General features: G+C 56.2%; 2 protein-coding genes across 8 annotated transcripts in view; one reads left to right on the plus strand and one right to left on the minus strand.

Moving 5' to 3' along the window:
* Positions 1-421, plus strand: part of KCTD19 (potassium channel tetramerization domain containing 19) — a 30511-nt gene extending 30090 nt beyond the window's left edge. For all 4 annotated transcript variants that reach the window (XM_032854222.1, XM_032854220.1, XM_032854223.1 and 1 more), the window contains exon 16: positions 201-421. In XM_032854222.1, the coding sequence (XP_032710113.1) occupies positions 201-314 (114 nt within the window). In that variant the 3' untranslated portion in view covers positions 315-421. The remainder of the gene's footprint in view (positions 1-200) is intronic.
* Positions 370-10355, minus strand: PLEKHG4 (pleckstrin homology and RhoGEF domain containing G4). Of its 4 annotated transcripts, XM_032854209.1 has the most exons (23): positions 10097-10354; positions 9813-9923; positions 8801-9511; positions 8552-8647; positions 8352-8475; positions 8171-8264; positions 8010-8084; positions 7815-7931; positions 7559-7657; positions 7305-7453; positions 7024-7162; positions 6815-6931; positions 5036-5218; positions 4266-4786; positions 3944-4190; positions 3183-3272; positions 2878-3099; positions 2614-2784; positions 2356-2533; positions 1831-1947; positions 1450-1686; positions 1249-1364; positions 370-1078 (listed from the first exon to the last, which is right to left on the minus strand). In XM_032854209.1, the coding sequence occupies exons 3-23, from the start codon at positions 9309-9311 to the stop codon at positions 1073-1075; spliced, it is 3609 nt and encodes a 1202-aa protein (XP_032710100.1). In that variant the 5' UTR covers positions 9312-9511; positions 9813-9923; positions 10097-10354; the 3' UTR covers positions 370-1072. The 4 variants fall into 4 exon arrangements, with proteins under 4 accessions (XP_032710100.1, XP_032710101.1, XP_032710103.1 ...); XM_032854210.1 differs by lacking the exons at positions 9813-9923; positions 10097-10354 and adding an exon at positions 9753-9798; XM_032854212.1 differs by lacking the exons at positions 9813-9923; positions 10097-10354 and adding an exon at positions 9600-9738.
* Between the last annotated feature and the right edge of the window lie 4781 nt (positions 10356-15136).

A 15136-nucleotide genomic window follows, 5' to 3' on the forward strand; every position in this document is an offset into this window, starting at 1 on the left:
CTGGTCATTCTGGTAGCCACTCCCAGCCAGAGCCTTGTGAGAGGCCTTTGGGCAGAACTGAGCATCAAAGGTCCCCACTAACAGGCCTTGCCCTATCCCTACCCTGCTCCCAGATGGGAGGACCCTCCCCCCACACACCCACAGAGCTAGGGTAGACAACCAGCCAAGAAGCAGGGGATAAAATGAGCCTTTCCTTCTAGCTCACACTGCCTTTCGCCAGGAAATATGGTCGCTGCGTGGACCTGCTCATCCAGAGGGGCCTGTCTAGGTCTGTCTCTTATTCTATCCTGGGCAAGTACTTACAAGAGGGCTAGGGTGACCAGAAATGATGCCCTCACATACCCCCACCTGCCAAGGCTCATTTTAAGAATGTGTGTCCCCAACTGAGGGTGTATCAGTCTATTTTTATTATAAATAAAGAGTAATTTACAAGTCAAGGGCCTGGACTCTCTGAGACATCAAAGACCTAAGAACCAGTGAAATAATTTTAGATAACACTCTAACTGAAAGTTATTCAAAAGATGTGGAGTCATTATAACCAAACTGACCCAGGAAAGAAGAGCTGGGCGTGGGCAGCCAGGGCAGTCAAGGGTTAAGGGCACAGCAGCTGTGGGCTTCCCCTAAGTTTGAGAAGGTTGGCTTTGAGACTAGGAGTTGGGAAGCAACTGCTGGGAACCCACCTATGTTCCTCCTGAGGGTGGGGGCAGTCCAGTCGCTGCCCAGAGCCACTTGGTGCCCCACCAGCCTAGAGCAGGGAAACACCCACACTCTGCTCTAGCCTAATCCTAACTCATAACTGGGGTGGGAACTGCAGAAGGAACAGAAGGAGGAGACATGGGACCAGAAGCTCAGGATCAGGGTAGTCACTCAGGCTTGTGGCCAGGCTCCCTAGGAGAGGTCCCTGCCAGTCTGCCAGTGGGCACAGACATCAGAAAGAGTAGTCAATAGGGCAGTGCATGTGGGCTGGAGGTGGCCCAGGTGGCAACCACACTCTGGTCACAGCAGATCCTGAGAGAGGTGATGTTTCTTGGGCAAAAGCTCCTGGATCCACTGCCTGACTTCCAGCCCGGGCTCAGACCTGTGGTTGACAAGCTAGGCATGACTGCCTGTTTCCTCAACTCAGGGTCCAGCAGGGATGTCTGGGGTATGGCCCTGGCCCACCCACCCACCCACCCCCATCCCTCCTAAAGGAAAGGCAGCCATAGGCCTGGGCTGGGGCTGGTAGATACAAGACAAAATGGTACTCACACAGGACAAGTCCTCAAGTCCCCTGCCCAGGGCCTGCCCTGACACACAGCTGCTGTCAGACCCACTGGATCCACTGGCTGATAGGCACTGGGATGAGACCTCTGAGTCCTCAGGAGCTAGGGAGGAGGAAGGTTAGCTGTCAGCAAGGGAGGGCCAGACCCTACACGATACCATCCCGCTTCTGGCTAAGCCCAGACCTACTCAAAGACAGCTGACTGCCCAGCTCCACTTCGGCCTCCAGTGCTGCTTCCTCTGGGAAGCTGGCAGAATACAGGGGCCACCGGAGTCCCAGAAGAGCCGGGTCTCTGTACAGGTGCAGATTGAGGGACCCCAGTACAGAGCAAGAGGCAGGGTCTCCAGGAAGGGAACTCAAGGCCCCCAGGTAGGGGCTGTCACAGTCAAACGGGGCCACAGCAATAGAGGCCCGAGAGCGAACTTCTGCATAAGAGAGAAGGTCAGGTTGGGACAGACCAGAGCCTACCTGGGCCAGGGTCCTGAAGGGAGTACAGGAAAGGGCTGACAAAGGTCCACGTTGCCTCCCATGCAGCCTTCCTCCCACACCCCCACCAGGCTTCCCGCTACCTCTGCACTTCAGGACGTAGTTGACGGTGCGGTCGCTGATAGCTTCCTTGCTGGGGGTGATGTCCCAGAAGGCCTTGCTCCCCACACCCATGGACACCATCTCAGCCATGCGTACTTCTGGGTGGAGATGGGGCATAGGTGAGGGCTCTCTGGACATCAGCCTTGTCCTTGGCCTCTGTCTACCCACTCCCTTGAGTAAGTCTTTCCTGTACATCCATACCCTGCAGATTAGCTATCCTGTGCACAGAGCCTTTCTTGGTTCCATGCTCTCCTCCCAATAATCACAGTTGCCCTTTTAAATATAAGGCCTCTGATACTCAGAGAGATTAATACTGTGTCCTGTAGTCAGGTACAGTGATAGCAGGACTGCCTGACTTGGAAGTTCTTTCCCCTACACTGGCTGCTGCTGCTGGACCTCCCTGCTCCCAAGCATTTCCAGGCCCCTAGGCCTGCCTGGGCCCCTGTGGGACACTGTAAGCTGTCCAGAGAGGGGACCTTATATTGAAGTAGGGGGCAGGGACACACCCTTGTTGTGGATGGCCTGCCTCCAGAGCAGACGAGAAATGTCAGCTGTCCAAGCCTGCTTGGTGGCCAAGCTGGCAGCCTGCAGCACAAAGGTGTCCCTGGCCTTGCGACGGCGGAACCAGATCTCAAACCGTAGGTTGCTCTCCCCACAGCACTCCGTGAGGCCCAGGTCTGCCATCTGCGAGGTCAGAAGAGAGGCTTGATGAGGCACTGGGGGAGGTGGGGGCAAGGAGCATGGGAGGGGTGGGGTGGGCCTACCTTGAAGGAACGCTTATAGGCAAATGTGTCTGTGCCTGTGGGTCCTCGGCGAGGCTTGCTGAAGAGCAGCAGCTCCTCAAAGAGAAAAACGCGGCGCAAGGACTTACGGCGCCCAGTGCGCACCATAAACTCATCCTGTCTCACCAGCTGCCCCTGTTCCTTGAGGTTAACCTGCCAAGATGGTGCCCAGTGAGTGCCCAGCCTCTGCCGTCCCCTCCCCTCCACACCCACTGCACCTGCCCACCACAGCCTGGCATGACTCACATCACAGCCCTGAATGGCATCCATGGCCAGCAGGTCATTGCCGTGTCGCAGCTGGAAGCGCACGAGGCTCTGGGCTGCCTGTAGGGCACTCAGCTCCTGCACGGCGCCCCCGCAGGCCCGTGCCAGCTCCTGTAGCAGCAGCGCATACTTGCTCATGCGCTGAATGGGCTTCAGCAGGTAGGAGGCCAGGTCCAGGTGGTCCCCCAGCATTTGCTGCTTGTCCTGACGGGTGCACGGAAGACCGTTAGGTGGCTTTGGGGTGCTTCCTCCAGCCCCTCCTCCCATACAGTCTCAGGCCCATCTACCTTGAAGAAGGTATGACCAAAGCTGGTCATCAGGGCATCGGAGCGAGGTTTATTCTTGCTGTAGAGCGCATACATCCCGAACTGCACCCTCTGTGAGGACACACAGCTCAGCCTGGGTGCAAGGGGGCCAGCTCCCAAAGTCTGGCCCCCATGGGCCAGATGCCCTCAGCTTGAGAGGACCAAAATGCCAACAAACAGCTCCCAGGGAAGCCTCCCCCGATCCAATCTACCTGGCTTTGAATGTGAGGTAAATGTGGCAAGAACAAGCACTGTGCAGAGTGGCGCTTGCCCACAGGGCCTTTGCTCCTCCCGCTGCTCTGGGAACACAACTCCGGGACCCCTCACCTCAGACCCCTCACCTTCTCTTGCTCACTACACTTGGCCGCTTTGACTGGTCTCTTCCTTTAAACTTCATCTTTCCTCTGGATGGAACACGCCAACTCTAGCCCTGCCCTCTGGCCCCAGCTTAAACATCAGTTCCTTAAAGAGGCCTCTAACTGCCCCACTCCTGCCCCACCACTAATTCACTATCATCGATCTATCCTGGTTATTTTCTTCCTAGCTCCAACTATAATATGGAATTCCCTTTTTTACTTTTATGTCTCTTCTACTAAAATATGAGCATCCAAAGGGACAGGGACCCTGCTGGTCTTGCTTACAGCTGTACCCATCAGAGAGCCTGGAACCAAGCATGTACCCAGGAGCTCTTTGTTGAGTGTGACAGAATCGGCTAGGGGCCATGTGGCCTGTGGGAGGCTTACGTGACGCAGGAAGGCATAGGCTACTCGGGATGGGTGCTGGGTACAGGCCTCCAGCTCACGCAGGAAGAAATGACAGTGGAAGTCCCGCAGCTTCTCCAGATTGCCAAAGAGGTGGGCGCGCTGGCCACGGAGGCCCTGGGGCACATCGGGGCGCTCCAGCTCTGGGAAGTAGTTCTCCATGGTGTAGTCAAGAGCACGGACATACTCCCGCTCTGTAGACACCATCTCCGCCAGCACCAGCTGAAGCCTACCAGAGAGGTGGAATCAGGATTCAAGACCTCTCTCCTGCCACTGCCCTCCCTGCCCTGCCCACTGGCTGCACCTGCTGGGGCTCCTAGGGTCAGAGCTGCTTGGCAGAGGCATGGGAGGGGATGACCCTGACTGGGCACCCCCTCCAGCCTCCGGTCTGTGGCAGGTAGCCGCAGTGGCCACATGGTGGCAGTGGTGGGCAGGCTCTCTGAGACTCTGCCCCAAATTCTGATCAAGGCTATGTGCCTTCCTCAAGGGAGGGGTAGCAGATGCAGGTGGGATGCGTCTGACACACAGGCTGGCTGTGCTGCCCGTCGTGGTCATGGTCGTGGTCAGTGGTGGCTTCAGTGCAGCCTCTAGCTTCTGGTCCAGGGCCAGCCAGGTGTCCTGGCATCGTGCCCAGGCCCAGCGGCACTCCTGGCGGATGCTCTCAAAACCCAACCCTGTGGCCAGAGCCCACATTTTTCGGAAGTGGGCAGGAGGCAAGTCAGGGTGCTTGGTCCAATGCAACTGCAGCCGTTGCAGCACGACCCCAGGGTGCTCCTGCTCCAGCTCTGCCAGCACCTGCTGCCCTGCCTCAGCCCAGGTCGAGGCCTGTAACACCAAGCCAGGAGAGGCAGTGAAGGTGGAACCCACCAAGACCACCGAGCCTTCCCTTCAACCCACTCCCCATTCCCACAGGATAATGACTCAGGCCATATCCCCCCAGTGGTTGGATTTTGGGGTCAACCTGAAGACAAGGAGAGAGAACAGGCAGAGTGTCCTGAAAGAGCCCAGGGGTTAGACAGCCACCCCTCCATTCCCACTGACCACCTGCAGCCAAGGTCAGGACACCCCACCTACCTGCTTGAAAAAATGGGAGAGCTTCTCCGCATCTGCCAGCCGCTGCCGCTGCCGGGCCAAAGCTCTGGAGAAGTCAGTCAGCTGGGCTTGCAGAGCCAGAAAGCGGGCCCCAATAGGGCCCAGCTCAGCAGCCTCCCAGCCAGCCAGTGGCTGTAGAAACTTCTCCCCTCGCCTGACCTGCTCCTGGAGACAGAGACTGGGCTCAGCGATCTGGGCCTGGTGGTCTAGCCCAAAGCAGTCCTTTCACAGACATCTGTATATATCATTGTCAAGTCTCTCCTATGACTGAAGACCTTCCCTTGCCCACCCCCCAACTCCCCTCTGTCTCTGTGCCCCTCTCCACAGCCAAACTTCCTAGAGAGGTTGTTATCCTTGGTACCATTGCTTCTTCACCCTGTCAACCTAATGCAACCTCAGTGCCACCTCCATCCCCAGCCCTTCTCGGGCCTCATCTGACCACCGCTCAGCAGCCTCTAGTCCTCTCTCTGCTAGCTCCCCGACAACTCTCCACTCACCTGACTCTCCTCATCCTTCTCTGGTGGTTCCTCCTCTGCTCCCCATCCCTCACCTGGGCCATTAAACACTGATGCTCCTGAACACAGTCCACTCTCTCTCGCCTCAGGCAATCTTGTGTGACCGACTTCAAATGTCGTCCACACACCCACATCCACCAAGTGACCCTCTACACCCTGTTCTCTGAGTTCTAGGCCAATACCCATGGGCCTCATTCCCTCATGGCCATCTCCAAAGCACACCCAAGACTGCACTGATGAATCCCCTTCCCCCAGAATGCCCTTGTCTCCCGGCCCCTCTCTCAGGGAATGGCACTCATTCACCCCTGCAACCCCCCTCTCCTTCTTACTATGTATCCACCATCAAATCCCAGCAATTTCCCAATCAATCTCCTCTGCCACCATCTGGCCAGGGAAAGCATCATTCTCTGTGGGCCACTGCGACTGCATCTGCCGACTCTACACAGACATCATTCACATCACTGTCTACCCAGAAACTAAGATGATAATCTGAGAATGTGGATCTCGTTATGTGACCTTCCCACTTAGATTTTACACTGTGACAGAACCCAGAAACTTGGCCACTACTTTTCCAGCCTCATTTCACCTCATCTCACTCCATTCTCCCTCCCTTTTCTGCATTGCATCTCAACCTCACTGTCCTGCTTATGGCTCCTCAGGCAACCCATGCTCCCTCCTGCCACAGAATCTTTGCACATGCTGTTTGCTCCCTCAGCCTGGAATGTCTCTTAACCCCAACCCCTCTCCCTCCTGATTAACCCAGATCTATTTTTCAGCTTTCAGTTCAAAAGTCCTTATCTCAAGGGGCGCCTGGGTGGCTCAGAGGGTTGAGCCTCTGCCTTTGGCTCGGGTCATGGTCTCAGGGTCCTGGGATCGAGCCCTGCATCGGGCTGCTTGGCAGGGAGCCTGCTTCCCCCGCTCTCTCTCTGCCTGCCTCTCTGCCTCCTTGTGCTCTCTCTCTGTCAAATAAATAAATAAAATCTTTAAAAAAAAAGTCCTTATCTCAAGAAAGCTAGCCCAACGCCCCCTCTGGGTGAGGTCTTTATCAATATACTCAGGTAGAACCACCTGCGTTACTTCTCTCCAGAGCTTCTGCCTGTTTATAAACACATACATAACTTTGAACCTGTGATTACAACTCCTATTCTCTACTTAACCTTAACTATACATTCCAAGAGAGAAAAGCACTCCCTGTCCCCAGCAAAGTGACCCAATACTTATGGAATAAACAGGTAACCAAACTCACCTGGGCAACCTGGTCCAAGTCCTGAAAAGGACCTTGGGCCTGGAGCAGCATGTCCAGGGAGGGCTCCCTTAGCTCCTCAAGTGCTGGCCAGCCCACCTGCTGCAGCCACACTTCAATCTGGAGGGGGACAAGCGGGGAAAGGAATGCTGTTGTGGGGTGGAGGTCATGCTTGAGATGAGAGGGCGGGCCCATCTGGGCAGAGTTCCCACCTGGTGCAGTCCACCCTGCTGGGCCTCCAGAGTCTGGACCAACTCAAGTGCCTGTACCCGCCGGTTACTCTGGAGGGTCAGTTGGTGCAGCAGTCCATCTACGCGGCCATAGAGTTCATCAACCTCATCCACTGCTGGCCTGGTACAGGGTACATGGTCTTAGGGCTCTTAGTTATCCTGTTCCACTCCAGCCTGTCCTGGGACCACAATCCTGGCTGGTTCTGAGCCAGCATAGGATGTGGTGAGCTGGGGCAAGATCTGCGACCTGAGTTTGCATCTACCTGTAGTCTGGACTCAGGGTCACCTCTGGGACTTCTTGCTTCAGCCATGCCAGCTCCAAACTCCCCTGGCCTTGTAGCCACGCTAGCCGTGGTGAGTCTAGCACGTGCTGCATCAAGACCCGTGCCTGCCGTAACAGCCGACCAACTTCCTGCGATTTAAGGCAACAGGCAGTGGAGGTGGCCATGGGGGAGAATGAGGGAGTCAAGGAGCATTTGGAAAGGTGTCAGCAAAGTGACACCTGGGGAACACTCACCCCAGGCTCCATGGGCCGGGGCACAGCTTTCATGCTCTCGATGGCCCCCTGGAGCAGGGCACAAACCACCTGGCAGCTCCGCAGTAGGGCTTCCAGACGCTGTAAGCAGGGGCAGGCATAACCAGAGTAGTGCAGTGCTGGTCCCACGCATCCTGGACCCTGGGCCAGCTTTACACCGCTGAAGCCAACTCCAAAGAGGCCCCTCTGCTGGCCAGGTTGCCTGCCACCCACCCTATGCCCCATGCACCGCACTGACCATCCGGAAGTCCAGCCAGGCCTGGTGGCAGTAAGGCAGGCCTCCTCCCATTGAAGCTGGCAACCCAGAGGTGGAGACGTGGTTCAGGAGGCTCTGATGAGAGGGCAGCTGCTGCAGCTGCCAGAAAAGAAAGTGGTGACAGAGGCCTAGTGGAGAAACAGCCCATCTCCACCCCTGGCCAAAATGGCTCAGTACCTGCAGCCTGGAAGGCACATCCTCTGGCATCTTTCCCAGTAGCAGCACCTGGTACACTGACCCTGGGGCTGCTTCCTGCAAGGTATTTGAATTCAACCATGTTCCCAACCCTACACAAAAGGAATGACTGAAGGCAGCAGAAGCTACAATCCTGTACTCACCTGCAGTTGGCTGAGGCCCCAGAAGAGAGAAGAGCTTGGGGAACAAACCTGGGCGTCCACCAGCACGGTCAGACCCATGGCCTGTACTTCGGGCCTAAAGGAGAGGCTTCAGTTCAGTATCTAATTCCCCAAACTTGCCATCTCCCAGCTCAGCTCCACCCCTCAAACTTCCTCCCCCAACCTGGGGATGCTGCGCAGGTAGAGCAGGAGACGGATGAGTTCATGGTTACTGCACTTGGGGTGAAGCCAGGCAGGGCTATGGGCACAGAGAAGTAGCACTGCCCGGCCTTCTACATCCCGAGTCCCTGTGGGGAGAAGGCGGTGAACACCTGCCCAATCAAGTCACCTCCCCTGCCCCTGCCTCCAGTCTTTCCCAACTACCTGGCAGAGTAGCCATGCCACTGGCCAGCAGCTCCCAGGCCAGGTCTTGAGCCAGGAGATAATCAGCAGGCTTAGGGAGGCTAGATCCACTGAGGTCTTCAGAAGGAAAATGGTTTGGGTCTGCCTTGGGCTACCCACCCAGAGACCCCCTCCTCAGACCTGGGCTCCAGCTGGAGTAGGGTGAGAGCCCTCCACACCTTCAGGAACCCCCACTCCCTTCCAAGACCTCCTTGGCCCTGCCTCCCTTACCTGACTCCAGTAGCTCTGACGACATCTGAGGTAATGGGCCTCCAGGGTCCACAGGATCACTGTCTAAGCCCTCAGGACCCAGGCAGGCTGGCATTAATCTGCTTGGAACTTGGTCCCTTGCCAAGCCTCCCCCTTGGCTAGCATTCTCACCCTGTGCGAGGCTAAGGTGGGAGGACATTGGGCACAGGAGGCTCTCCACTCCAGAGGGCTTTGGTCCCTCTAACTGGAGTAAGGAACCCCCCAATGTGGAACCCTGGCCATCCCCCGACCCATCTACAGCCATCTGTCCTGGGGGTGACTGAGGCTCCCCAGGCAGGGGGCTGCCCTGTAGCCCTTCTCCCTTGGCTGTCCCTGCTGGTGGTCTCAGAGGATTGGGGTCCTTAACCTGCGGGGGGGGAACAGGTTCCCCTTCATCCCAGACATCCTGGAAGCTGCACACTGCAAACCTCCAGTCAGTGGCGTGACCCTGGGAGTCCGGGGACTCATCCCCAACCTCCAGCGGCCCTTCCATCACCCCCTCCTTAAGAGTGGGCCTGCTCAGACCAAGTAAGAGGGGGTTGGGCCCTCAGTGTGAGGCTTCTGCTCCTCCAGGGAATGGGTTAGTGATGGTCGGGGTACGGCTCCGTGGGTGAGACAGGCAGAAGGCACTAGACCAGAGGAGGGGCTGGTCTTGGTGCCCAGAGGGAGCACAGACGCAGCGGCAGTTCAGACCTGAAGAGGGGAGAACAGCAGGGGTCAGTCCCCACGCGACCGCGCTCAGGTGGGCCTTAGCCATGAGGGCCCCCACGCTTGGACGCACACTCCCCGCCACGCTTTGCCGATCTACGGTCTACGCGGATGGGCCGCCGCCATTGCGTGGACGCCGTGCTGCCTAGTGCCGACACCCGCCCAACCGGGCCTTGTCTCGCCACGAGACTCCACGCCCCACTCCTCGCCGGCCCGCCTCACTCACGTCCCCGGGACGCGGAATCGCGTAGCCGAGCCCTCAAACCTGCCGAGCCCTCGAACCTACCGCACCGCCGTCGACGGCGGGTACAGCGCGCCGCCCGGCGTCCACGGGCGCCGCCTCCTGGCCGCAGGGAGGGAACGCAGGGCGGCAGAGGACGCGGCGCCGCGCCGCCCCCTGGGGGCCGGAGGACGGAGCTGCATCCCACCCCAGGCCCGACGGCAGCCGCCCGGACCCCCAGGAAAGCGCGGAGGGGCCGGCCCTCGCAGCGCCCCTTGCCAGCCGCCGTCCCATCCCAACCCTCGGGGCCAGGCGGCTCCGCTCCACTCCCACCCTCAGGGCCCCCTTACTTTGACTTGGCTTTTCTGTAGCCCGGAAGGGGCAGAGACTACCAGCCGTTTTGCTGTGCCCACTCCCCGGGCCTGCCTGGGATCTCCGGAAGCGGCCCCCTGCTGGGGAAGGCGGTGTTAAGTGCCCGAGGTGAGTGATCCGGTGGGCGGCGTGGTGGTCGAGGGAAGGGACTTGCGTGGGGGGGAGTGGGGCATTCAGGGGCGGAGACGGGGTTGGTGAGGTTTCTGCTCTTGAATGCACGCAGTATGGGTGGGGGGGGACTACCTCACCCTCTCCTCAAAACCGGGAGCATTCACTCCTCACGGGAGAAGAAAAGTGTGAGCCCACGGTCTCAGGAGGTCCCTAGAAAGAGAAACTCTCTAAGCCCAAACCAGCTGCTTGGGCTGCTGGAAACCAATAGGGGTATCTTCGTGGAGGGTAGGAGGAAGGCACCCCTCCCTTGCAGCGCTCAATCTTCCTTCCAGGCAGTGCCACTGAGAGGCAGATTGTTTAATTCCATGCCGGGCTGGGGACTGCTGTCTGGGCTGGAGCGAGGGAGGGAGCATGGAGGCCTCTGGGGTAGGAGCTGACTCAGGCCTACCAGAATCTACCAGGCCCAGACCCTCCACTCTGGTGCGTTCCTGGGCATTTTCACCTACCACCCCTCCCCACAAAGTCCCACCAAGGAGGCTGGGACTGAGGTCAGGGTCCTGGAACCAGAAACACTAACCCAGGCCTGCTCCTTCACTTACCTGCTGGGTGAACTCCAGCAACTTAGTTCCCTTTAAGCCTCACCTTACTCACCTGTTTAAAAAAAAAAAAAAAAAAAAAGGAAAGAAAGAAAAGAAAGTAAGTCATTCCTTTTATTTTTCTGGGGTTGTCGATAGGAGTAGGAAGACCCCATGTGTTAGATGTTCCGTCGCTGCCAGCATTTGGGCTGTGTTCATGCCCTCCCCATCATTTCACCGTCAGTCAGGGGATCCTGAACTGGTGAAAGTTACCTGGAGAGTTGACCTGTGAGATCCCTCCCAGCTCTGAGGTGTGAGGTGCCTTTAGGGCATGTGTGCCTGCCTTGACAATCCCCAAAATTTGTGGGAAGACTGTAAGAAGATAGGCTATGTAGCCAGAGGAAGGCACGGTGCCCCACAACATGCTCAGGCCCTTGGTTCCTGGGAGGGGAGGGGGCAGTGGGTATTATGGCTTCCTTGGTTCTAAAGCAGGCACCTTCTCAGAAGCCTGGAGGTTCCCAGAGGAGCAGGCCTGAGCCTCCGAAGCAGGCACAGTGGTAACAACAGCAACTGGCTCCCCCGACCCCAGCTGCCACATCAGCACCCCAAGTCCAGACTCTCAGGCCAGCTACCTAGGAGCCTTCTTCTAGAGCTGATCTGGCTGTCAGAGGAGCCTTGGAATTGTCCTGCTCCATCCCCAACCCCCAGCCAGGACCTGGTCCCACCCTCCTCTAGCTTTTGTGAGCATCAGGACCAACCTTGGATCCCTCCCCAGCTGTCCCAGGGCCGCCCCATTGAGTCATTGCCTCCTGCTCCCTCCCTCTCCTTCTGCTGCCCACTGTCTGCCCACCCCCAGCCACCAGCCAGGCCTCCTAGGAGTGCTAAGATCTGGGGGGACCTATGGCAGGCACACATACCCACCCCCAATACCAGAGGCAAGTAAGAGGCCTCAAGCCACAGGCCATAGCTGACTCCAGCACAGACAGGCACGGGCGGGCAGACAGATTCAGGGTCAGTGTCAGGCCTTGGTTTATTCACTCCATATAGAATGTGCGTTGTAGCTTCATGGAAACAGAGGGTACTGTCCACTTCTGTACTTCCAGCCCTTAACATAGGGCCTGGCATAGAATAAATGCCTAGGGGTCCCTGAGAGTGGTCACATTACACCTGCCCTCCTGAGGCTCCCCATCCTTAAGCCAGCTGTGAACTAGAGTCACAGTCACAGAGGGAAAACAGAAAAGGCAGAGAAGTGCCAGATGCACAGCCCTAGGATGGCAAAGATACAGATAGAAATGGGGACACACAGAGACCTGGTGGGGGAATACTGGGAACTGGGCCTGGAACCAACCCAGGCCGCTGACCACAGCAGGCTCTGCAGGGCTGAGCTTGCAGGACTGAACAGTGACTCATGGGGCCCTTCTCTGTGGCTCTGCTGGCTGCAAAATCCGCTCATAGCAGCCTTTTCCACTGAGATCATAAAATGGGGTTGGGCCTCCCTCCCTGCCCCATCCCCAGCCTTCCCTCGGCCTTCCATTCCTTGCCAACATGAATCAATCAAAAAAACGATGGGGGCTGTGGGCCTAGTGATAAGAGACCCAAAGTCATTGCCCTTACTCTACCCCAAACCTTGCACACTCTCTTCAGTACTGCCCCAGACAGCAAGTGTGATAATACCCCAAACCTTCCAGATTGCTCTCGCTTTTGGCCTAAATAAACTCCAAACTCCATACTGGCCTGGAAAACTCATCTGATCACAAATTTTGTTGCAAACTGTCCTCTACCTGGAAAGCTCATCTCCCCTAGTCAAACTCCTTCCTCCTTCAAAGCCTGGATGCAACTTAGGTCACCCCAAAGGCCCTGTCCACCATCTTGCCCAACCCATTACTTGCTCACTCTCCTATATCCCACATGCCTGCCTGTCCCCCAACTGTACTCACCTGCTTTCTCCCCCTCCATCTCTGGCTAACCCTGTCTTCCCATCTGTTCTACCATCCTTAGTTACCCAGCACCAAGCCCAGGAGTCCCTCTGTACCCCCTCCTCCTACACGTTTAGTTGCCTGATTATGTGGTTTTGATTTCTACCACCTTTCTAATCTACAAATTCTCGAGGGATGTCGTCTCTGTGATCTCCCTTATGAGGAGCTGCTTATGATTACAGATCTCTGCGTCCCCATTGCTTTGCTGAGTCAGAACCTTGGGGCAGGCCCAGGAATCTACATGGCTTTTTTTTAAAGGTTTATTTTTATTTTTTTTAAATATTTTATTTGTTTATTTGACAGGCAGAGATTACAAGTAGGCAGAGAGGCAGGCAGAGAGAGAGAGGAGGAAGCAGGCTCCCTGCCAAGCAGAGAGCCCTATGCGGGGCTCGATCCCAGGACCCCGGGATCATGACCTGAGCAGAAGGCAGAGGCTTTAACCCACTGAGCCACCCAGGCGCCCCTAAAGGTTTATTTTTAGAGAGCAAAGGAGCAAGGAGAGGGAGGGGCAGAGGCCGAGAGAGAATCTCAGGCAGGCGTCCCACTGACTGCAGAGCCCTGATATGGGGCTCGATCTTAGAACCCCAAGATCACGACCTGAGCCGAAACCAAGAGTCAGATGCTTAACGCACCGAGCCACCCACCCAGGCGCCCCAGGAACCTGCATGTTTGACACCTCTTGGTGATTGCGACCCTAAGTCTGAGAATGGTTGCCTGCCCTCTCCAGCCTCTTCATGTCCTTAGACTGCTTGAGCAGAACAAGCTTCCTGTCTCCAGCCTTCCTTTCTACCAGTCCATCCTCCACCGGAGTTTCTTTCGTTCCATCTGGCACCAACTGCATTTGAGCTCCCTGAAGCATATCACTGCCCACACCACTCTCCAGATCACAGTTCTCCCAGGCCAGCTCTCTGCCCCCTCCACAACTCAGCAGTGTTTCCCACACCAACCCCCACAACCCCAGTCTTTGTGTCCCTGGCTGGTCTCTTCACAGCACATCAGCCACTGCTCCTAGCATCTTGCCACGTGTGCTCTGGACATCCTTTGTTTATGCGGTTCTTTCTACCTGGAAGGCACCCACCCACCCAACTTTGCCTGTATTGTCTGAACCCTTATATACACACACTTTCACATCCACTACCTCCTCACAAAGCCTTCCCAGATCTCCTCAGAGCCCCACAGCACTTTCCTCGATCCTCGCCTTGCGTCTAAAACCTGTAATGGCGAACATTAGTGATCCCTTACTGTAGGCCATGCTGTTTACTAGATTCTTCTCATTTTTTCACTTCATCCTGACAGCAAACTTATAAAATAAGTATACTTGCTTTTCCATCTTGGGGATGAAGACGTTGAGGCTCACAGAGAGTATGTAACATGCCTGAGCTGCCATAGCTGGTTAGTGACAGCTGGACTGTTAACTCTAAGGTCCTATCACTTCCAACTCTAAACAATGTGAGGGCAAAGCCCAGTTCTTTCCATTTTCCCATTTGTAGCCCAGAGAAGGGAAGTGCTTGTTGGCTACCTGTGTAACCTTTGCAGTGTCGAGAGTCGTTCAGATCTACAAGACAGAAAGTAGATTAGTGATTCCCTAGAGCTGGGCAGGCAGGGGATGACGAATGACTGCTGATAGGCACAAGGTTTCCTGGGGATAATGAAAATGTTCTAAACTTAGATTGTGATGAGGGTTGTACAACTTTGTGAATGTATTTTAAAAAACCACTGAACTATATACATTTTAAACTGGTGAGTTTTGTAGTATATGTGTTGTATCTCAATAAAGATGGATGTTTTCTTAAGTGCTTCAAACAGTGGGAATTGAATCCGGGGCTGCTGTTATCTAAGGGTTTTGGTCCCTAGATGTTTCTGGACCCCACACTACCCAATTTAGAGTGTAAACTCCCATGGTAACCAGCTCCCTTGAGATTGCCTCCCACCTTGAGATTGCCTCCCACCTGCCATGTGCAGAGGACTTCTGTTTATTTGTCCTATACCTGCCTCCAGATTTTCAAGGAAGGCTTATCTGGTCCCGGGATGTGCTGGCTGCATCTTTAGGTACCTTGGGACCTATCTCCTGGAGTCTCTTTTCCCACTGGCCTCCCCCATTTTAGAGTGGGCTCCCAGTTCTGTGACCGTAGGCCCAAATAGCGATCCCTGAACTGCCACTGCAGGCCCCGTGCTCAGCCGACCATATTGGAAGGTATGAGGAAGGAGGGAAAGAGGTCCAGAGGGCCCAGCAGTCCTTCCCAGGATCCCCCTCTATTTTCTCTCCTGGAAGCCCAGGGCAGACAGTCATAAGTTTGTATTTCCCTCATCAGATACCCCAGTTGCCCCTGCAGCCCTAGGACCCCCAGACACATGG

Source organism: Lontra canadensis, unplaced genomic scaffold (assembly GCF_010015895.1).
Source record: "Lontra canadensis isolate GAN:19392208 unplaced genomic scaffold, GSC_riverotter_1.0 scaffold8, whole genome shotgun sequence".
NCBI classification, from domain to species: Eukaryota; Metazoa; Chordata; class Mammalia; order Carnivora; family Mustelidae; genus Lontra; species Lontra canadensis.